Below are 22303 nucleotides of genomic sequence, written 5' to 3'. Positions count from 1 at the left end.
GTTGTGTGCACGCAGCAGCACGTGCCACGATAACCTGTGGGTATTGCTATGTCTCGTGGGTATTGCTGTCTCGTGTGATACCCAGATAATATCACGGCACAGGGGAGCCAAGCAGAATCCCCCCCTGTACGGTACAATATGCCCTTTGCCGTACGGCACAGGTAAGGGTGGCAATCCAGCTCGCTGTTCGCGAGCGAGCTCGTGTAAGGCTCGAAATGAGCTCAAGATCGAATCGCTCGTTTAGTAAACGCGCTGAACACGAGCTGAATTTTTCAGCTCGTTTAATAAACGAGCCCAACACGAGCTGGTGTCAGCTCGCTCGTGTTCGGCTCAATAACATCTCGAATACATATATTTTATATTTATATAATTTATATAATTTATATTTATATATATATATATATAGAGAGAGAGAGAGAGAGAGAGAGAGAGAGAGAGAGAGAGTTTGACTGGGCTACTATCGGTAGTAAACTGCTCGGTTTACTACCGATTTGTTTTTAATGATAGAGCTTTCAAATCGACAATCGGCACCGTTGAACATGATCTAGACCATTTAAATTATCTAGAAATCAAATTTTATAATTTTTTGGCATCACTAACTGAACGATCAAAGGATCACAAAATCTATAATTTTAATAGCCAATATGGTCCGTTTGCTCGTTTAACGGTATAGAAGAGTTCAAATCAACTAAATTTTTGTTAAAAAATTCTTTAAACTATTTAAAATAAGATCTAGACACTAGATCTCAAATATAAAAATTGTATCATCACTTTTTGAAGGATATTCATTTCCAGCTATTCATTTTTCTGTTCACTTGATGGACAAGAGAATAATATCGAAAATGTGTGAAATTTGATTTCCAAATAGTTTAAATAGTTTAGATCATGTTTAACGATGCCGATTATCAATTTGGAAGCTCTATCATCGAAAACAAATCGGTAGTAAACCGCTCAATTATAATCGGTAGTAAACCGCTCGGTTTACTACCGATAGTATTCTAGCAAAACTCTAATTATATATATAACATATATTTTTATTATTTTATTTTTAGTAAAATAAAAATATAAAGTTGAGCTCAATTATAAAAAGACTTATTTATATGTAAAGTTTCAACCATTTGATCAAAGTCTAATGAGTAAGATTTTATAAATTTAATTTTTATATACATCCAATCTAATCTTTGTAACTTATTGTTCGTTGGCCAGCTTGTGAGCCAGCTCGTGTTCGGCTCGTTTAGTAATGAGCCGAACACGAGCTGAATTTTTCGGCTCGATATTTTAACGAGTCGGGGCAGCTCATGCTCGTTCATTAAATGAGCCGAACATGAGCCGGCCCCAGTTCGCTCGTGTTTGGCTTGTTGACACCCTTAGGCACAGGGCGATACTTAATTCCTTGCTTTATTTGTTTTATTGGAGGGTTTTGATTTTCAAGCTTGATCGCTAATATGTGATGTACTTAATTGATGTCCAGGTATATGGGCTGTCGTGGAGCGTGCTAGCCGTGCTGTTCATCCTTTTCCAGGTATGCAGTTCAGTTTCATATTTAATCCACGAATATTTTCTGATCATGACTATGCTGGTGCTGGATTTTTATAAAGCTCACATTCTTGATTTGGTTGTCAGGTGTTTACTTTCAGCCAGAAGGCTTCTGTGAATTTCCAGTTGGTGCTGCGTCTTATCCAGAGCCTCTCATTCTTGCTTGTATTAGTCGGTCTTGCTGTTGCTGTCGCGGCTACGTCTCTCTCTCTTGTTGATATCTTTGCATGCATTCTTGCTTTTGTACCAACCGGCTGGGGCATTCTCTCGGTGAGTACAATGTCTTATGTTTAATTTGAGGCATTTCATGTCTTTATGACCTATGTAGTTGCTTATTGCTATGTTCTTTCCCTGCTATTTATACATTCTTTTAATACTTTAACATGTAACATTAGTTTGTGTTATTATGTTTACTATTTCAACATCATGTCTAGTTTGGGAGATTAAAATAACATAGGTCACCAACTTCTCTTTGTGATCATATATATTTTTTGTTTCAGTTTCTTTATCTAATATAGAATTACGTTAGCCAGTGTCCATCTCTTGTTGAAAGGAGCAGGTAATACTTGCTTAATGCTTAAAAAGCTCTACAGAAAATGTTTGCGTCTGTGTACAACTGCATTGTTCAAACGCTCGAGTGTAAAATATTTTCTCCTTAAGGCAGCAATATGAAAAGAAGATACAACAGTTAAAAACAAATTCAGGTGAAATCTGTTGAATAGTGTTTAGATTTGGAAAGGAATCTACCAGTGGAACTATTCTCTGACCTCTATTTGGCATAGCAGCAACCATGCCAGCCAATTGTCGAGTAAAATTACGTTATTGGTGATTTATTGCCAAAATTTAGCAGTATTAAAAGTTTAGTGATTTATTGCCAAAATTTAGCAGTATTAAAAACTTTGTCGTCGTTTAGTTGTGTGCCTGTTTTCTTTTGTGCTTACATGCCAAAACTGACCGGCCTTACTTGCATATGCAATTCAGATTGCTGTGACATGGAAGCCTGTGGTTAAGAGAATAGGGTTGTGGAAGTCAGTGCGCTCGCTTGCTCGCCTATTTGATGCTGGGATGGGGATGTTTATATTCATCCCTATAGCCGTCTTTTCATGGTTCCCCTTCGTATCGACTTTCCAAACCAGGCTCCTATTCAACCAGGCGTTCAGCAGAGGTTTGGAGATTTCTCTCATCCTTGCTGGAAACAATCCGAATGCTGGGATTTAAATGTCCCTACTCTTTAATCTTTTCCGGGAGATTGGCGGTTGTCTCTGTTTGCGTTATCTTTGTATTCTTATAGGAGTATTTAGCTGTATATTGTGTTCTGCAATGTTGTAATATGTGGTCACATTTAGGAAATGCGATGTGAAACTTAATTATAGCCCCTATATTACTTGGGATATTGCCTTAGCTAGGTTAGGTTGGCTCCTAGGCTAAAGCAACTCGTAGGCGGAGGATTTTCCGGAAAGTTGATTGACTTGGTCGAAACATTTGACGACTGAGATGCATTCTACAATTCTGCTGAGAAATTTAACATGTTGTAATTCAGGGTGTTTTTTTTTTTCTTCATTTTTGTTGGGGTTGACAAATTTGGTTTTGGTTGCTTGGTTCAACTGCAGGTATTTTAGTTTAATTCTTCGCCTATCAAATTTATAAATAACCAAAAAGGAGGATCCTCTCTTTGAGTAGGGCTTTGTTGGAGGTTTAACAAATAAATGTTGGCCTGTTTATCCTGCTGAATTGACAAACAGCTTTAAATCGCCTGCTAGAAATTTCGTCTTGTTCTTGGTATGGAGTGATGGTCACCCAGAAATTCTTAGCTAATATTAGCCTGTCGCAGAGTTATATGTCATGGTTATTTTATTTTCACGGTTATGTTATTTTCTTAAAATATATGTTGTGAGTGTCATATTTAGTAGGTGCAATTCTGATGTATTAATATATTCGGCAGTACTTTTATCTAAGGCAGATCTTTTTATTGTCTTGCAAACTGTATACAGTGACAACGTTCCGTTCTCTTGTCACTCTCTCTATGGGCAGTAAAAGTTAAAATGTTACTCGATTACATGTTTGGAAAAATAATAAATAAAATTCTTCCCCTTACAACAATTAATTGACGGCTGATGTATTCTTTTACGAAAAGACTCTCTGTTTGTTAGCATGCATCTTTTATTAATTTTTGGGGTATTTAGTTATTGCCAGTCACTTTAAATTGATAAATATAATTTTTTTTCAGTTAATTGAAATAGGTTAAAAACTTGAATGATAAATATGAAACTTTGAAAGCTTGTGCGGTTGTCTGCAAAAGTTCAGGTAATATGAAACACGTGACTTGTACATACTTCTAATAGAGGCTTTTTTTTACATCCAGCTTAGGGATTTACGTTCTATTTTGAGTGTTCAAATAAATATTGTTTTAGGGTAATGCGTTCTCTATGACCTATTTTGGATAATAATCCTACAACTTCTATCTAAAAGCCATCTTTTCTCTATCAGTTTTATCACTTATTTTTTAATTAAAAACCCAAAAAAAGATTTACTAAATTCTAAAAAGGACTCGTAAATTTTATAATCTTTAGATGATGGATTGTACAGATTATAACCTTTTTTAAATTTATAGACCCATTAATTCTCAATTATTCATAGGCCGCTACAATGGCGTGGGGCATCCCAACTCTCTGGTAGTGCGAAAGGATAGCTTTTGGTCGGAGTATAGATAAGAGGTAGCAGTTCCAGGAACCAAACTTTTTTATGAAGAGAAATATTCAGTCCATAACTAAAAGGAGATTATAATCCTTACAATTTTTCATCCAAAAAGTTCTAAGAATTTATAAACTCTATTTTATTTTAAACAATAATAATAATAATAATAATAGGAAAGAAGAGATAATTATTAAATAGGAATTGCTTTAGGCTTCCAATCCAAAGTGGAGTGTAAACTTAAAACTGGCCTCTTAAATGAAATACAGCGCTTAGGATCTTGGTACCAACTATCAAATTCTTTGCTACTGGCTTTAGAATTACAGTTTGCTTCATCTCCACCTCCAAACGTACTGATTAGGATCCGCCGTGAGCATCACGGCGTTCTGTCCGGCGGTGCGCCTGATCCTCGCCATCGCGTCGCTCGCCTGCTGCCGCTGCTGCAGCGCTTGCTGCTGCAGCTGCAGCGAAGCCAGGGAGCTCGCATCCTGCATTTCCTGATCCGCTTGCTGGTGCAGCTCGTACAGCTCCTTCGGCAGCGACTCCGCGGCGAAGCACCCGACGTGGCCGCCGAAGTCGCAGGCGGCGCAGGCGTAGAACCAGCGCGAGACGTCGCACCCCGCGCGGCACAGATCGCAGACGTAGCCGGCCGGCCCGGAGCCGCCGTGGACGAGGGCGAGGGGGTGTTGGGGGTGCGAGCGGTGCGTCAGGGTTTGCGGCATGGCCGCGCACGGCAGGTGGAGGTCGAAGCGGCAGCGGGAGCAGTGGAGGGTGAAGGCGGTGCTGCTTCGACGGCAGGCGTCGCATGCGAAGGTGCCGTCGGGGTAGGGGGGGGTTAGGAGGAGGGCGAGGGGGTGGGCCGGGTGCGCGGGGTGGCGGAGGGTGCGGCGGAGGCGCGCGCAGGCGGCGTGGAGGGAGTAGCCGCAGGGAGCGCATCGGTAGGCCCGGCCGCCGCACCGCAGCCGGCAGGCGTGGCACAGCTGGTGATCCTGCGGTTGAACGTCGGTCAGGTAGAGAGGGTGCAGGTGGCTGATGTGGATCAGGGACTGCTCCTGCTCGTTCTCCTCCTCCATTCTCTCTTCTTCTCTCTCTCTTTTCTTGCTCCTATTAAATCTGTGGTTCTTTGGTAGTTGATGTATATATAGACATGTGAGTCCATATAACTTGGTTTTTAGGTAGCTCAAATATTATAGAGCATATATAATAGAATCAATCATCATCAGATTACTCTATCATTAAAAATAGGAAAAACTTCAAGAAAAGCCCGTGGTTTCGCACTTTCTCACTTTAATATCATGTGGTTTAAAGTGTATCGATTTGCCCTTTCTGTCCCTGTGGTTTTGTTTTTATCTTTTCGGCAACTTTTTTCTTAATATTTTGTTAAATTATATAAAAAAAACTTCAGATATCCATCTAAATTTATCGAATATTTACTTTAATATCCTTTAATTTTAACTTTGTCACTGATTTAAGGAATAAATAAAATAAAATTGATACTAAAAAGAGAAAAACGAAACCACAGGGGGGCAAATTGATATGCTTTAAACCACTGGTACTAAAGTGAGAAAGTGCGAAACCACAGAAGGGTTTTTGAAGTTTTTCCTTAAAAATAATTTAAAAATACGGAGACCTCCGTAGCTTCGAAAGTATAACATCTCGCCTCTATAGATATAGAAATTAGGATTAATTGCATATTTATTCCTTCAAAATGATAAAATTATATATTTATTTATATAAAGTCTTAATTATCACGTACATCCCTCTAAAGCAGCATTGTTGATAAATATATCCTCTCTTTATTAGTTGACTATCTAAGATAGACTCTCTTCTTTTTTTTTTCCCTATAAACTGATCATTCTATCATTGAATAAATATTTTTTAAATTATATTTAAAATTATTTATTAATTTAAAATTTTTATTCTAATTTTTATGCTATTCTTCACGCACTATAAATTATATGTCCCAAAAAATTTTTAAAAAAAAACCTTATTTTTTTTTATAAGGGCCAAATTTTCCAATCGGTCAAAATTTAACGGTCGACAAACAATATTCGACTAGTAGAGATATATGTGCATATTTCAAAGTTGTAGAAAAATATATATAATAATTAAAATTTATAAAAAATAAATTATTAATTGTAAAATTTGGTAGAGATACGCATGAAATTATTATTATCAATGAGTCAACGGTGAGGTTTTTTTGGAGCGCCAGTTGCGACCTATGTACTGTTATAGGCATATGGTGGAGGCTTATCTAAAGTTGGTGAGGTGGGAAATGATCGGGAATGATTTTGTCAACGGCGAGTGGAAAAAAATGATTTGAGGACGCAAAAAGTCAAAGAAGGCAAGCTCGACGTTACAATTATCTCCAGATCCACGTTCTGCGTTAAAGATATAAGTTCGCTGGATTTTAAGGTGCAAAAAAATAAAAAAATAAAAAAAAAAGAAGGAAGAAGAAGAAAGATTTTTCATGAATTTAAGCCTCTAAATTAGGAAAGGCCTTTTTGCACTAATTAAGGACTTTTGCAAAATTGGATCATTTTTTTTGATTTTGCAGATTTAGTCTGAATTTTCAAACAAACTGACCAAAATACTCTTATTATTTTTTCTCTTTCTCTCTCTTTTTTTTTTTCTCTTTTTTTTTTCTCTCTCCAAAGAACGCAGCGGAGGAGCAGGCGAAAACAGCCACCTTGCCTCTGCCCCGCACGTACGGCTGGCAAACGAGCGAGCCGGCTCGCGTTCGACTCGTGTTCGGCTCGATATTCGGCTCGCTCGAGCTCGACTCGAAATTAAATGAGCCGAGCTTGAACAAAATAAAAGGCTCGAAATTCATTTCAAGCCGAGCTTGAATATTACTCGGCTCGCTCGAATTAGGCTCGAAAAGCTCGAATATATATATATATATATATATATATATATATATATATATATATATATTAAAAATATATAAATATAATATATTTTAATTATATATAAACTGAGTGAATAATCTAAGTTTAGTTAAAATTGGGCCAANGTTGCACATAATCCTAAAACATGATAACATTCAAATTCCCAAATCCCTAATTTTTTTTCTCCCCCCCCTCTCTCTCTCTCTCTCTCTCAGACCCTCATCCAGTCAGGCAGTCACTCTAGCTCACATTTCTTGCAATTTTTGAACTATTGGACATGTTGTATCAAATTATAGGTAATGTTCTATAAAAATTAAACTATTGATTATATAATGTCGAGAATTTCAATCGGCTCGTTTAGAGCTCGAGCTCGGCTCGACTCGAAATTAGGCTCGCTCGAGCTCGGCTCGAATTAATTTCAAGCCGAGCTTGAGCCTAGATTTAGGCTCGAAATTAATTTCAAGCCGAATTTGAGCTGACATAAGCTCGCTCGAGCTCGGCTCGTTTCCACCCCTACCCGCACGCCCTCGTCGTCGCTCGTACACCCCCTGCCTTTCTCACCTCCGACCATGCTGAAGCCGTGCCGCGACACTCTTTCTCCACTAGAAAATAACTCTCTTTTCTCTTTAACTTTTTTTGAAAAAAAAGTACAAAAAACAAAAAGAATAGTGAGGAGAAGGGAGGAAAAAATTATTCTCTTTTTCCGTTTTTCTTTCTTTAATTTAAATAATAAAAAAAGTTATTTATATATATATATTTTTTTGTTCTTCTTTGTTTTATTCTCTCCATACAAATGAGGAGTGCTCTAGCCTTCAAAATAGTGAGTTATCAAAGATTCAAAAGGTGAGGGTCAAAGAGAAATTAGCTTAAGCTTGAATCTAGAATATCAATCTGATAGTAAACGGATCCAGAAATATATTTCACTGTGATCGAAGAATTAGTTCTGATACTAAATTATCCAACAAAATGATCGGATGAGGAGAAGCCGTTGTTGGGCCCATCTTGGACCGAGCCTTGCTTTGAAAATCAATAGGGCCTAATCTTATAAATAAGGCCCATTACATATTTGTTTCATATTTTATTTATTTATATATTTTTTGGTCCTTGCTCTCAATAATTTTCTCTCCTCCTACAAGCGAATCTTTCCCTACTCTCTCGTTCATGGTGTTCAGAGTAGCAAAACAACGAAACCTTCTTCTTTCGTGTCCACAAACCCTAAACCCTAGTTTAAATTCCTCCTCCATTAACGCTGGCCCTTGTTCTCCTCTGAAAACCCTAATCTCTAACCAAAACCCTAAAATCTACTTCTCTTTCTCGTCTCCTCTTTCCTGTAATTGTTCCCCTTCCCCTCCTCCTTGGACTTCAAATTCTCTTTCCTTTCCTCTGTTCCCAACCTCTTCTACCACATCTTACAGAAGCTTTAGTTCGGGAAATGCTCCTCGGAGGCCTCGGAGAAGTTCGAGGAGTCCTACGCCTCGAAATGTGGGTGCAAATCGCGATAATTTGACGGAAATAATGAGGTTGATCGAAGAAGATGAAAGCGGCGCGGAAGCGAAGTTCGATCAGATGAATTTGAGGCTCTCGCAGTCTCTGGTTTCGGATGTGATTCTTGCTTTGAATGATCGAGGCGTTTCCGCGCTGCGGTTCTTCAATTGGGTTCTGAATTGTAACCCTAACTTTGTCCCCAGTGCAAAAGTTTACAACGTGCTTGTGGATAACCTTGGGAGATTAGATGATTACGAGACAATGCGGCGCTTGTTGGCGGAGCTTTCGGTGAAGAGGCATTGCCTAACCGAGAAGGCGTTCGCCTTTTTGACGGTCTCCGGTCGCGGTAACATTAAGGATTCCATCAGACGAATAATTGAAATCCTGAATGGGGTCGGCGGGTCTTGTCGCGGATCAGGAATCTTCTCGCTGATCAAGCTGCTTTGTTCTGTGAGCACCTTCGATCTTGCGATTTTCGTAATGGAGGAAACTGCGAGAAAGACTTCTTACTACAATGTTCTTATTGCGGCAAAGTGCCGAACTGGCAATTTCCAAGGTGCCCGTGAATTGTTCGATGAAATGAGAAGCTTTGATTGCGACCCAAATATCAAGTCCTATAATTATCTGCTGGGTTGCCTCCTGAAGAACAGGAGAGTTACGGAAGCTTGTGATTTGCTCGAGAGCATGGAAAATTGGGGCTTTCTCCCAGATTCAGTGACTTACGAGATGCTTATATTTCATGCTTGTAAGGCCAAGAAGATGGATTTGGCGACGGAGTTTCTCAATCGGATGATGTCGGAAGGGCTTAAGCCGAGGATAGCGATGCATTCTGCGTTCATTAAGGGATATTTTTTGTCCGGGCAAGCGGAAGATGCGTATAATTATGTAGTGGGTATGAGTGTGAAGGATAAATTCTCTGTTAATATGAATTACAGTTTACTTAGCAGCCTCTTTCATGGGTCTGGAAAGGTGGTAGAAGCAGGTAGGCTTCTTTATGAGATGATGGAGAAGGGCCTGAAGCCCAACTTTCCTGTTTACATGAGGGTAATGAAGGATTTGCACAAGATGACCAGGGGAGATCTGGCTTCGCAATTGAAATCTATGTTTATGAAATTTAGTTCAAGCGCGCATACCTAAGTGATGCTTTTCTTGATATGAAGTTTGCAATTATCCTGATCTATCGGAACAATGAGTGAGTTACCGGTACATTTGTTTCATTTAGGATGGAAACACCAAATGCTCCGAAAGACAAGGAGGTAGCCAACTGTTTCCATGATCTTGGAATCATAGTTGTAATTGTTTCTGATATTTTAGCATAATTTTCGTTTGGTTTATATTTGCGATCATAAGGATATTGTTCACTCCCAGCAATTATTGAGATTATTGTTTGATATGGCCGTATCTTATTGTTTGAGTTTGCTAAAGCTTGCCTAGTTTTAGGAGATACTAGTTGATCTAAAAAGTTCCACGTGATTTAGTAAAGTTGTTGCTTGATGAACTTAGTATTACGGTCAAAAAAATGAACTTTTAGTTTCAGAGATCGATGACATATTGTAACACAGCTCTAAGGTTTTCGATGTGGCAGGATCATGACGAAGACTACTAATTCACGGGGTTTTCCTCCTATCATGAAATTTAGTCAAGCTGGCGATGGAACATCTTTAGCCTTGTAAAATGAAGACCCCTATCTTGTAAATTTTTAAGATGGCTTCAGACTATCTGAAATGAGCTATTGCTCATTCTTAGCAAAGAATAGTCCGAAATGATCTGATTATAGTAGTTTCTGTTGTAAGTTTCTTGTGGATCGTTTATATAAAAAAAATCTGCTCCTTCATGGATATGACCAATAATTGCCAAAATAAGGCCAAGGGCTAAATGAGAAGTAAATCAAACTTAAATTACTGAAACTGCTGTGTCAAGCTTACTGAGCATGAGTCAAAGTCTAGTTTCCAGAATCCCAAAAGAAAACACCATTTAGAAACTAGATGAACCTGTTGCAACCCTTGTTCATCATCCATGTCACTTTTATAATCTCTTCCTTGTCATTTATATCACTTTATTTTTCAGCATTCAGTTTTTTATGGCATCGACATTGCTTGAAACATACGACTGTTTGAGTTGGCTTTTTGTACTGCAAGCTTTGTTTAATCCTTCACGAACCTTTGCATGTTATTCGCAGCCTCCCTCTATATCCTACCATTCTGAAGAAAATTTCTGGGGGTACTTTTACAGTTTTGCTTGTAGTTTCATTACAAAATGCGAATCTCTTAACCTTGCCACTGTTTGTATGAAAATCACATAATTTCATGATAATTGCCATTTTTGACATTTGCAGGATCACGGCTACGCTCTGGTTTGATCCCATATCGATAAAGCTCTGCAAAAAGCTACTCATAACTATTCAAGAACAGATCCAGTATGGGGAGTGTGATTTTCATGAGAGACCTTTGAAGATTCTACATCAGTGGATTTCTTCGAGTCCTCTCTCTAGGAATCTGTGTGGACTGAGAAGTATCCGCATCAACCAAAGTTTTGCCACTCTCGACTATAGGAGTAAAGTTTAAGCTTGCACTGTGAACAGTACACGCTATTTGGAGTGCACAAAGAATGAGGCACATACAACATTGGAATGACGGTTAGTTCATACAATCAAGACGAGCTCATGTATCGTAATTACAACAGAACCGGAGGGAACCCTTTGGCTTACATTTCTACAATGTCTTCTTCCAAACCCTACTGATGGTTGCCGTATTGGGCTGCAGATCTAAGAAGCTTCAATGTAAATGAGTTATGAGGACGGCAAGAGGCCTTGGTTAGGGGTCCATGTGATCGTATGCTAGTAAGAATCTCCGGTTTTCGAGTGTTCGGAAGAACTTCTAATGGAAGGAAATGCTGGAAGCTTTTGAAGATTTCTTCAACAGTTAGTGGTGACCTGCTTGATTGTTATGTTTTGTTGTTGGTCGCCGGCTAGTGTTGATTGTCTTGAATACTAGATCTACATATTAACAACCATTTTAGTTATTTTCTTATTTTCATTTCAAACTGTGCAGATAATATATTGTTTATCAGTAAAATATTTAGAACAGATACTAAAATGAATAAGAGTTCGGCTATTATGTTATCAATAACACCAAGCATTCGGTGCAGCTAAATTTTTCGTCCGTTAGACCTACTCCTCTGTTTATTACCATTCCTAAGATCATACTATTTCATCCACCCACTAAATTCTAGGAACTATTATCATTCTAACTATAAATTTCTTTATCTAAGGGCCGAAAATTTAATAGTACTGTTGATTTGGTGCTATTAATAGAATTAGTCATTAGTCTGATTCAAAGTATAGAAAAGATTTTCTACTATATATCTTATAGATATGTATGCGTTAAAAAAAAAAAAAGAAAGTACTATCTGCTTTATTTAACTTTTTTAAATAAATTTAATTAAAAATATGAATTAATTAGACGTGGAACTTATGATCTTGTGTATCAATTATTAAATTTTTTTGTCACTTTCAGTATGGAAAGTCAGTGGATCCAAAGAAGTTAGTATTGAAGTCTCTATTTCAAACCTGCACAATAATACTGTTTGTAATGCAGGTTTGAATGAAAAATTGCAGTGCTTTTACAATCAGTCAACTGTTTCTTCGAAATGCAACGCTCATATTTTGCTTGATATATGTACATGGATATATGCCATGTGAATTTATTCAGAACAATGGAGGCATTTCCTCAAACACCATGGATTCATACACACCTCCGCACCCCACTGAAGTCCTAAAACCAAAAAAACCTCGTCCCCTCCGCTTCCTCATCCCCTCCCGTTCAATGTCCAGTATAACCCACCACCACCACCACCACCACCACCACCTCGTCCCCTACATCGTCTCCTTCCTCTTCGCCTCCTCCCCCTCCCTCTCCGACCTCAAGCGCGCCCACGCCGTCCTCGTCGTCTCCGGCGCCGCGCTCCGCAAGCCCACGGGGCGCCGCCTCGTCGCCCTCTACTGCCTCCGCTCCCCCGCCTCCGCCGCCGCACCCCTCGTCGCCGCCCACCTCCGCTCCCCCGACCCCGTCGCCTCCAATCTGGCCCTCAAATCCATCGTGCGCCGATCCCGCCCCCGCGACGCCATCGCCTTCTTCTGCCGCGCCGCCAACACCGTCGGCTGCCGCCCCAGCCGCTGCACGTTTCCGCTCCTCGTCACCGCTGCCAAGCTCTGCGATTCGATCGATTACGGCGAGCTCTTCCACTGCTTCGCGCTGAAGCTCGGATTCTTGAGCCATTTGCCGATTCCCAACTCGCTGATCCACATGTACGCTTCGTGCGGTTGCCTGGATCTCGCCCGGCAGATGTTCGATGAAATGCCGGAGAGAGACAGGGTGTCTTACAATTCCTTGCTTGATGGGTATGTTAAGAGTGGAGGCTTCGATGAGGCGGAGCGGTTGTTTTGGAGCATGCCGAACAGAAGCGTCGTCTCGTGGTCCACGCTTTTCAACGGGTATGTTCGGAATCGGATGTTTCAGAAGGGCCTTTGGTTATTCCACCAGATGCAGGAGCTTGGAGTGGAGCCCGACGATTGCTCGATCATTACTCTGTTGTCGGTGTTTGCTCATTTCAAATTGGCGGTACACGGGAAAATGGTGCATGGGTTTCTACACAGGAAGTGGTTGCGGATACCGACTCACGTGAGCTCCGCACTCGTGGATTTCTACTGCAAAATTGGGTCGCCGGACGGTGCCGTGGTGGTGTTCGAGAGAGCCCCAAAAAAGGATTTGATTTCTTGGAATGCTCTGATTTCGGGTCTCGGGAGTTCCGGCAGGGGTGCAGAAGCTCTTTCCTTTTTCTCCAGGATGCTGCATGACGGAGTAAAACCGGACGATATCACGTTTATCGGTGTTTTGGTTGCTTGCGGTCACTCAGGTCTGGTCGAGGAAGGCCTTAGGTACTTTGGTATGATGAGCTCAGTGTATGGTATTAAGCCGAGCTTTGCCCATCATTGGTGTCTTGTTGATCTCTTTGTTCGGGTTCAACGCCCTGACGAAGCATTGAAAGTAATCCAGAATATGCCGTGGGACGGTCAGTCTGCGGTATGGGGTGCGGTAATTTGGCTTGCTAAGGTCCAAGGCGATATTAGTGTGGGGGAGTATTTAGGGAAACGATTGATTGAATTGGAGCCAGATAACAGCAGGAGGTACGTGCCTCTAGTTAATCTTTATGCTGCTGCATCAAAATGGGACAAGTATAAGGAATTGCAGGAAGTAATGAAGGAAAGGGGACTAAAGAAGTTACCTGATTGTACATTGATAGATCTGAACGTGGTAGTTCACAAATTTTTAGTCGGTGACAAATCCCGACCCGAGATTGGGAGTATGTACGAAGTGTTGGAGGAGATTGGTAAGCAACTCAAGTTGCAGCCTCCTGCAGCTGATGAGAATGATTTGGTCAGAGTAGCGCAATAAGAGATTTATGGAATTCCAAATTCTATAATCTATTGTCAGTTACTTCATCTGGTGAAGTTAACTAGCTAGGGGGTTCAATCTCCTGCTTTACGTTTATTTATAGATTCAGAATTGACAGAAGATGCGGGTTTTGCACCAAAGTCACCTACACGGAACCTCCTAGTTGCTTCAGATGCCGTGGTTTCTCACAAGGAAGACCTAAGGCTCTCGATGCAAAAGACACAAATATGATGTTTGTTTATAATATCATTCAGATAGAAGAAGCTGCTAAGATTCGGTCAAGTTTGATGACTTTTCAGGTAGTGATCTAGGGTAAAAATCATTCATCGCGGAATGCATGGCTGCAGAGAGTTTTATCTTTTAAATCTGGACTGTAAACTAGATGACCGAGCGCTGATAGTTATTCTTGACCCCATACTTGTTGGATTGTAGGACACTGACTTATCCTCACAAGCAAAAGAGCTGGTCAGATTCTCTTGGCAATAAATTGATACATCATGAGCCCACTCAGAGGCTAAACAAGTGCGGTGTAACTATATTTTACTGTGCTGGTCAGATGTTCCACCCCTGTGGCATTTAAAAAGAGAAGGGGATAGAAAAACCAACTCCGATACCATGTCAAAGTTGGCTTTCGACGAGATGATCTCCTCTATCTTCTCATCTTCGACTGCGCCCTCCAGAAAAAGCCGAAAACGACATTCCAGAGAAGAACTCCAGCTCTGCCGCAACCTTCATCTTGGATGTCCAGAAACTTACGAGTCCCTTTTCTCTGGCCTCCCGCTACGAATTGATCTATAAATTTTCCGTGTATCCAGGTGCTTCTCACCTCATTCTTTACACCAGGTGCTAAAAATGGGTTTTTGGTATCCATTGAGCAAAGATGGGTTGTAATTGTATAGCGGTATCTGAAAACATATCTTAGGTTGCGTTTGAGGATCGGTCTTGCCGTGATATCTTCTGTTTCATTTCGTAGCCGTGATCGCATTTTTGCTAGAGTATGAATGTAAGCTTTATTTTCAATGAGTTGTGCACATCAAGCCATCGTGGTAATACGAATCCGTTTTTTAAGCGCTTATTGCAGTCAATATTAAGTTTTTTTCTCAGATAAGTTGTGTTACAGTTCATATTCATAATTTGTCTTGCATCATAAGCATAGTAGTTTAGCAAGATTAGAAGACAAATCCACTGTAGGTTCTTGTTGTTAGATGTCTGCGTGCGTTTTGACCTGATGTTAAATTTTAAGGTTTTTGTCACATCTGTTTTGATGTAAAATGCCTCATATTCTGTCTAGGTCAACCTGTAAGTTGTAATGTAATGCTGGCTTTAATAGAGCAAGCAAACTTAAAATAGAAGATCTGGGTCCACAAAGTAGGGCAAGTAGGCACTGAATAGAGAGGAAAAGAGAGGGAAAGAAGGCATGGTGTAATCTATACCGGAAGAAAACAGAGAAAGCGGATTACCAACAAATCATACATTTATTATTATTATTATTATTATTTAAGAGATAGGTAGCATGCTATCAGCTTCGCTTATTTCATTTAGAAATAAATTTAACCGAAAATATAAATCAACTAGAATTCGAACTTAGAATCTCGGGTCCTAACCGCCAAATTCTTTGCCACTTAGCTAGGGATGGTCAGTCAAATCATACATTTATCATTGTAAGAATTGAATTCATGTAAAAAAAAAAGTTGCAAGCTATCCACTTCATCCGTGTTTAAAAAAAAATCAGTTGAAAATATAAAAAAAACCTAGATTTTGAATATAAAATTTCGAATACCAACCGTCACATTTTTAGCCAACAGTGCTAAATAAGGCAGATTCTTCGATCCATCTTGAACAAATTTATAGGGTTATGGTATTGTTTTTAATTATAAGATGATAAATAACAAAAATTGCTAATTACTTAACTAGTCATTCCCCTGAAAAAAAAAAAAAAAAAAAAATGATGACCGGCAGCTAGCACAACACCAAACTCTTGCGAAAAACTAAATGGAGCCATCACCGGCCACGTCAGCGATCCGCATTCACCATCATTTCACTCACATCAACCGTCGATTCCCAATCCAACCACCAGAGACCACCTCTCCACGGATCGACACCGAGAACTCTCCTCTCCACAGAGAGCAGCCGCAGCAGCTATAAATACCTCCTAATAATCGTCGTCCTCTTCCCATCCCACCCCCCTCACAAAAACAAAAATCTCTCTCTCTCGCAGCGTCTCATCTCAAAGCTTTAACACCCCCCCCAGAAAAAGGGGAAAAAGAAAATGTCGGGTCGGGGGAAGGGGGGGAAGGGGTTGGGGAAGGGGGGAGCGAAGCGGCACCGGAAGGTGCTGCGGGACAACATCCAGGGGATAACGAAGCCGGCGATCCGGCGGCTGGCGCGGCGCGGCGGGGTGAAGCGGATCAGCGGGCTGATCTACGAGGAGACGCGCGGCGTGCTCAAGATCTTCCTCGAGAACGTCATCCGCGACGCCGTCACCTACACCGAGCACGCCCGCCGCAAGACCGTCACCGCCATGGACGTCGTCTACGCCCTCAAGCGCCAGGGCCGCACCCTCTACGGCTTCGGCGGCTAACCCTAACCCTAACCCTAACCCTAACCCTAGCCCTAAGAATTTTATAGGGTTTTGGACTGCTGCTCTTCTTATTTCGACTAGTGAAAAGCACTTTAAGGAGGGGATTAGATACTTACATGTGTTTATGTCTTACGCTTGCTTGCGATCGAGTGTACGCACTGTTCTTTTCATGGAATGAGAGCGACTCTTCGTACCGAGTTTTCCTTTAGCTAATTGATTGGGCGATCTTGTTGATCGATTTTTATATTCTTAACTAATGCAATGCTAGAAGATAATCTCCATTTCCCATTATATCAACGAAAGCTTTTCTTTCCCACGGCTTCCACAAGAAAGCAATTAGTAAGAGTGAAAATTACAAGTAAAAATTAATCTGCTTACATACCGGGGAGAAAGCACGATTGTTTAGGGCCTGTTTATTCAGGTAAAAGTGGAGAGGGGTAAATGGTCATTTTTGCTGATTATTACGCTATAATAAAAATACAATCGAAATTCTAGTCATTTGAAATAGCATCAAAGACAATTATACTGAGAGAGAAGCAAAAAAATAAAAAATAAAAACTAATGCAATAAATAATATTAGTTATATTTAAATATATTCAGTAGAATTGAAAAAACTTTCATAACTATGAAATAAATAGTCAGGTGGAGATAATTTTCACCTTACTTTACTTTAGTTCAAAATTTCAATCTATAGTTTCAGTTTTGATGAAACAAAAATACCAAACGGGCCTACAGTTATCGGCCCAGATCAAGTTAAACTCATTTGAGTTGGGGCCCAACTTGAGAGTATTAGGATCAACCCAAACGACACAGGTGAAACACCACTACTGTCATAATTGAATAAAGAGCACCACCATTCCCACCGATAACAGCGACGAAAGATCGTACCCTGGAATTCCTCACATGTATGGGGGCTAAGGCTAAAAAGCAAAGAGACACACAATACAATTAGAATCCTAACTAAAGCATACTTGATGACAAAAAGAGGCAACCAACCTCTCCCTTCCAGAGCAGAGTCACGGGCATGCACATTCCATCATGCATCACCCCCTCATTCCTTACTCCTTGGCTTTTTCTTCCCACTGAAGGGGGAAAAAAAAAAAAGAAAAACACCACTTTGAATATAAATATTTTTAAATTACTTTTAATGTACTCAGTTTGAATTTTATCATGCTCTTTGTTTCGTTTAATTTCATCTTATTTAATTTAGTTTCACGTCTTCTTGAATTTATTTAAAAAGGCTGAATTTTTTTTTAAGTTTTTAGAGAATAAGGATTACGATCATACGATTTAACAAAAAGCTACACAAAGTTTTCTGCCAAACCCACCACTACTTTTCATCATCATTCCTCCCATCTCTTTCCATCAGAAGAGTTTGGAAGAAGCAGAGCTGGTCAACAATGGCTTCTTCTTCCTCTTCCTCTTCCTCTTCTTCTTCTTCTCTATGTGTACTCTTCTTGTTCTTTTTCTCCTTCGACCACACTGTAGTGAGCGTGGGAGGAGCTTCCAAAGCTAACCCTGTGGTGGGGAACATCTCTAAAGTGATCGATGCTCGTTTGTTCCAAATTTACTATGGCCAGAGCTTCAAGGTCATTAAGAACAGCGTTGATGGAAAGAGTTATCTTCTCATGCAGGTAAATACTTGCTGATTCAAACATTACGTGTGCTTTGATTTCTTATCAATGCTTTTGTTATGGCGAAAACAAGCAGAGTACTTCGCGAATGGCGGCGAGGACAAAGTATTGCACAGGGAGGATCAAATCCTTTGTGATTCCCCTCTCCAATTACTCCGTCGACACGACGAGTACTCCCGGTGAGTAATTCAATTTATTATCGTATAGATCAATTTTGTTACATGTTTGATTCTTAAACATGTTGTTACAATGAAGGAAGAGAAAAGGAGAGGAGAATAAAAAAAAGGACAGGATGGAAACTCTAGGGAAAAAAATTAGTCCACATAATGATAAGTTTGTTTTTTATCTTCTTTCTCTCTTCTGTACATCAAAACATTCAGATAAGCATCTTTAAAAAGACAATTGTTTGCTTCAGTGATAAACTGCTAGATACTTCCAAATCACTAGTAGATTCAAAATCCGCGTAGCCTTGTCAATGAATAAAATCATATAATATAATAAAAAGAAAATTGGAAGTACATAAACTATAGATGTTGGCACTTGCATTTACGAAATCAATTTGATGTTCTTCACTTACCGAACTGATGAAGTAAATTTCCTGCTTACTTTTTGCCTTTTGCAGTGTCGTTCTTTGAGGTGAGAGTTGCTGTTGTGTAAGTAAACATGGTACAGTATCTCTTAATATGCAGTGGAATGGTTTATACAGCTTCACATAAACTTCCCATCTGAAAAGGAATGAAAATAAAACACAATACTTAATTTCTATTTCATTCAATAAGTTTTCCAACTATACACACATTTAGGATATCTAATGCAGATTCTGTTTGTTTCAATGCACCTTAATATTCGCAGTCTCATTGTCATTTCACAAAGGCGACTAAGTACTGAACATGATACCGATACAAATTGATGGGAAACAGAAAAAAAAAAAAAAAGACAGCTAATAACTGTCGGGGACCAAAATTCAGCTAGCTAGTTAATGACAAAGTACCTAAAAGTTTTTATGTTCATCTTTCAATTTTCTTTTCAACTGAAACTCATTTTACTAATGATCAATAAGAAACATGCAGTTACTTGGGGTGTTAGAGACCTTAAAAGGAATGACATCGGACCAAGTTACCTCCCAGTGTGTGCTGCAATCATACGCAAACGGTAGTATCCAGCTTGTAAACAAGACAGACATACGTCAACTATCAGAATTCACAGCACATTTCATAAGCGAAGTAGATGCAGAACAAGCCTGCAATTTTGCAGCATTTGTACCATCCGATGAGACGACTCCTCTGCAGGTATGGCCCATTTTATTTGCATGTAATGTCACTATGTAATTAATCTTAATAAGTTCAACAACACTTACATCCTACTTAGTAGATATATACATACATTTGATGTATTTCTCAATATATAAATATATAAATAAATGAGTCCGGCTACTACACTTTTATGAGTATTGGCTTTCTTATACTCATAAGTTTTCGGACCTTAAATTTATTCCATTGATCATTACCACCTGTTAGATCATACTATTCAACTAACTACCCACTCAACCCTAGGGGATCACTATCATTTTAAGTGGGGACCATCATCATCCTAACCACACATCCCATCAATCAACGGTTAAAAATTTATGAGTACAAGAAGGTCTATACTCATAAGAGTATAGTAGCCCCAGCATATATATATATATATATATATATATATACTGAATCATAACAACTCCATTGTCTCTCTGATGTTTGTTTAGAGGGCAGAGTGGATCAAGAACTTGGGAGCTTTCACAAACTCAGAAGTCAGAGCTAATTCAGTCTATGACGCAGTTAAGTCCAGCTTTAACTATTATTATTCACAGCTGCATAACATCTGTAACCTGATGGCCGATAACTTTATATTATTGTAAAGCCAATTTTGGAAAACTATAGTTCCTAGCCATTTATTTATTTTGCTTTTATATAGCTCGTATTTGTGAAGCAATAGAATAAGCCTTAGTTTAATTCAAACAAGGACAATTAGTAACCTCTAAAAAGACTATGGTTGAACATGATTTGTATCTCTAATAGATGAATGTTGCAGGTCAAATCAAATTACATGTGTTTAAACAAAGTAGCTGCAAATCGTAAAACAAAGTTCAAGCCTATAGTAGCATGGGTGGAGTTCAAGCAGGTTAGCGATAGCGTTTATGTCCTATTCAAGGCTTGTGATTTCCCCACTAGTATTTCATAAGTTAGGCATAGCTACTTACTATAATCCTGTCGGCCTCACTTGCAGGGAGTATGGTCGTTTGCTAAAGAAAGTTACAAGCTGCAGGTAGAATCTGACTTCCTTTACAGTGTCCGCAAACTTGAAATTAGTAAATGATGGGAAGAACTTGAGATTTTACATGTTTGACAATATTGTGTCCTTGAACAGTATGTGACGGATGCGGGAGGGGAGAATATTGATGAGACCATCACCAACAATAGCTACAATATTTCAGATCCAGAGGATATGGACAACTTTCATGCCATCCTTTGCGTAAGTTTCTTTGGCAATCTCTACATGCTGTGAATAATTCCGATGGAAATTATTATTCATATGAATCTGATTACTGCTTGGAGCCTTCTAATGATTAGTTACTTACCTGTACTCGATTCTCCATCTTCATTGTCACAGTTGGATCGAACTTCACGTAAATTATAACAGAAAAAGTGCTTGCACAAGGCATAAATCTTTGCTGAGAATACTTGTGAGATCTGTTTAAAAAAAAAATTAGATAAAAATGATTATGAAAGTAATTGGTAACTTAGTGTTTCACATAAGTATCACAAAAATAGCATTTATCATCATGATTCTTCTAAAACTTCGAAAAACCAAAGATCTGAATAAAATTCTCAAAGAAATATAAACCAGGGAGAGTAACAGATTATGGATTCTCTCAGACGGTGGACGTGGTGATCGATCAGACATACACTTCGGAGCCTGTAGAGTATACACTATCAACATTTTTGGAGAACATGAACATCGGAGACAATTCCTGTTTTGGCTTCATCACAAACCAAAGCTTATGGAGATACGACAAAAGACTCCGCAACTCAACTACTATCGGTAACGATCAGACTTGTGGCATAGACTGCACAAAATTTTGATTTCGTTCAGATGCAAAATGACAAAATGAAGGATCATTGCAAAAACCACCTCTAATTGTCTTCTAATACTTCATACCAGATATTTTTCATATGAAGTGTTTGTTTACTAAATCTTGCTAACTTCCTTTTTTTGTTGTTGTTGTTGTTGTTGTTGTTGTTGTTGCGAAGATTGGTTTGACGGAGCAATCTCGCAACCGCAGCTGGTTTTAGCAGATCTAATAGAAGCTTGCTTCCCGACAGGCAACTACACAACTACTTACTTCCGGAACCTCGCCAAGGTGTGTTGCATCCACTTTTTCGTTCTATTTCATTCTGAAGCTCAGATAAAACTATATATGAAATTTGCTAATGAGAAATTATTTTTCATATGTAATCAGGAAGAAGGGGTGACAACAATAGGGCCTGAGATGTGTGCAAGGAGCATATCCACACCCATGGAGCCAACCATTGTGCCCTGTGAGTGATGACAATACATTACATGAGGTTCTGCTAAGAGCTAAAAAAGACTAATGTCTCGGAGAGATTGATCACAGCTAATTTCTAAATTGTGAATTGTTTCACCATACTGGAATGTACTGCTATGTACCAGATTGTTTTGTACCAGGAAATTATCCCATCATCATGCTACCAAAGAAAACGAACTAAATGAGGCATTACAACAAACAGTTTACAGCCGCAAAATATTTGAATCCCTTTTCTCGTACTTTGAAATCATATTGTTAAATAATATGAAATAATTATTGTTTCCTGGGAGATGAACTAAATTTTACATTCTTCAGTTAAGCAATCAAAAAAGAATGAACATTCCATTAAATTAAGCAATCAATCAAAAAATTATTTCTTCAGTTATACTTTATATTCCACATTCACATACCATTAAAATTTTTTAAAAAAGAGACACTATAACAAA

General features: G+C 39.2%; 6 protein-coding genes and 1 long non-coding RNA gene across 15 annotated transcripts in view; 5 read left to right on the top strand and 2 right to left on the bottom strand.

Moving 5' to 3' along the window:
- The window catches only part of LOC109713568 (callose synthase 9), a 47392-nt gene extending 44276 nt beyond the window's left edge, over positions 1-3116 (top strand). For 3 of the 4 annotated variants that reach the window (XM_020237686.1, XM_020237685.1, XM_020237687.1), the window contains 3 exons: positions 1472-1522; positions 1624-1806; positions 2518-2754. In XM_020237686.1, coding sequence (XP_020093275.1) covers positions 1472-1522; positions 1624-1806; positions 2518-2754 — 471 coding nt within the window. Of the gene's footprint in view, positions 1-1471; positions 1523-1623; positions 1807-2517 lie in introns of all 4 variants that reach the window. The other variant, XM_020237684.1, reaches the window with a different exon arrangement.
- Positions 4301-5408, bottom strand: LOC109713569 (diacylglycerol kinase theta-like). The gene has a single exon (XM_020237688.1). The coding sequence runs from the start codon at positions 5298-5300 to the stop codon at positions 4560-4562; it is 741 nt and encodes a 246-aa protein (XP_020093277.1). The 5' UTR covers positions 5301-5408; the 3' UTR covers positions 4301-4559.
- Positions 8236-11724, top strand: LOC109714579 (pentatricopeptide repeat-containing protein At1g09900-like). Its single transcript, XM_020239275.1, has 2 exons — positions 8236-9859; positions 10939-11724. The coding sequence occupies exon 1, from the start codon at positions 8280-8282 to the stop codon at positions 9738-9740; it is 1461 nt and encodes a 486-aa protein (XP_020094864.1). The 5' UTR covers positions 8236-8279; the 3' UTR covers positions 9741-9859; positions 10939-11724.
- On the top strand, positions 12341-14056 carry LOC109714640 (pentatricopeptide repeat-containing protein At1g05750, chloroplastic-like). Its single transcript, XM_020239336.1, has one exon. It carries the CDS (start codon positions 12341-12343, stop codon positions 14054-14056), a length of 1716 nt encoding a protein of 571 aa, XP_020094925.1.
- LOC109713951 (histone H4) lies at positions 16233-16770 on the top strand. The gene has a single exon (XM_020238267.1). It carries the CDS (start codon positions 16326-16328, stop codon positions 16635-16637), a length of 312 nt encoding a protein of 103 aa, XP_020093856.1. The 5' UTR covers positions 16233-16325; the 3' UTR covers positions 16638-16770.
- LOC109713952 lies at positions 17267-21568 on the bottom strand. Of its 4 annotated transcripts, XR_002217221.1 has the most exons (7): positions 20889-21000; positions 20649-20809; positions 19392-19554; positions 18849-18996; positions 17966-18155; positions 17634-17719; positions 17267-17557 (listed from the first exon to the last, which is right to left on the bottom strand). It is a non-coding gene; the product is annotated as an uncharacterized LOC109713952 (long non-coding RNA). The 4 variants fall into 4 exon arrangements; XR_002217223.1 differs by lacking the exon at positions 17966-18155 and having other exon boundaries at positions 17277-17557; XR_002217220.1 differs by lacking the exons at positions 17267-17557; positions 17634-17719; positions 17966-18155 and adding an exon at positions 21470-21568 and having other exon boundaries at positions 18598-18996; positions 20889-21377.
- On the top strand, positions 17740-22084 carry LOC109713949. 3 transcript variants are annotated; one of them, XM_020238264.1, is made up of 11 exons: positions 17749-18271; positions 18348-18450; positions 18894-18907; positions 19342-19560; positions 20016-20087; positions 20342-20431; positions 20537-20575; positions 20678-20782; positions 21187-21352; positions 21562-21671; positions 21771-22084. In XM_020238264.1, exons 1-11 carry the CDS (start codon positions 18038-18040, stop codon positions 21855-21857), a joined length of 1239 nt encoding a protein of 412 aa, XP_020093853.1. In that variant the 5' UTR covers positions 17749-18037; the 3' UTR covers positions 21858-22084. The 3 variants fall into 3 exon arrangements, with proteins under 3 accessions (XP_020093855.1, XP_020093854.1, XP_020093853.1); XM_020238265.1 differs by lacking the exon at positions 20016-20087 and having other exon boundaries at positions 17748-18271; XM_020238266.1 differs by lacking the exons at positions 21187-21352; positions 21562-21671; positions 21771-22084 and adding an exon at positions 20921-21003 and having other exon boundaries at positions 17740-18271.

Source organism: Ananas comosus, linkage group 8 (genome assembly GCF_001540865.1).
Source record: "Ananas comosus cultivar F153 linkage group 8, ASM154086v1, whole genome shotgun sequence".
Taxonomy (NCBI): domain Eukaryota; kingdom Viridiplantae; phylum Streptophyta; class Magnoliopsida; order Poales; family Bromeliaceae; genus Ananas; species Ananas comosus.
The sequence above is the reverse complement of the archived record's forward strand: the minus strand, read 5'-3'. Positions and strand labels throughout refer to the sequence as shown.

Coding starts and splice junctions, on each gene's coding strand:
- LOC109713951 (XM_020238267.1), top strand. CDS start 16,326: ATGTCGGGTCGGGGGAAGGGGGGGAAGGGGTTGGGGAAGGGGGGAGCG.
- LOC109713949 (XM_020238264.1), top strand. CDS start 18,038: ATGGCTTCTTCTTCCTCTTCCTCTTCCTCTTCTTCTTCTTCTCTATGT. Junction 19,561..20,015: donor ATGAGACGACTCCTCTGCAG/GTATGGCCCATT, acceptor ATGTTTGTTTAG/AGGGCAGAGTGGATCAAGAA. Junction 21,353..21,561: donor CCGCAACTCAACTACTATCG/GTAACGATCAGA, acceptor GTTGTTGCGAAG/ATTGGTTTGACGGAGCAATC.
- LOC109713569 (XM_020237688.1), bottom strand. CDS start 5,300: ATGGAGGAGGAGAACGAGCAGGAGCAGTCCCTGATCCACATCAGCCAC.
- LOC109714640 (XM_020239336.1), top strand. CDS start 12,341: ATGGATTCATACACACCTCCGCACCCCACTGAAGTCCTAAAACCAAAA.
- LOC109714579 (XM_020239275.1), top strand. CDS start 8,280: ATGGTGTTCAGAGTAGCAAAACAACGAAACCTTCTTCTTTCGTGTCCA.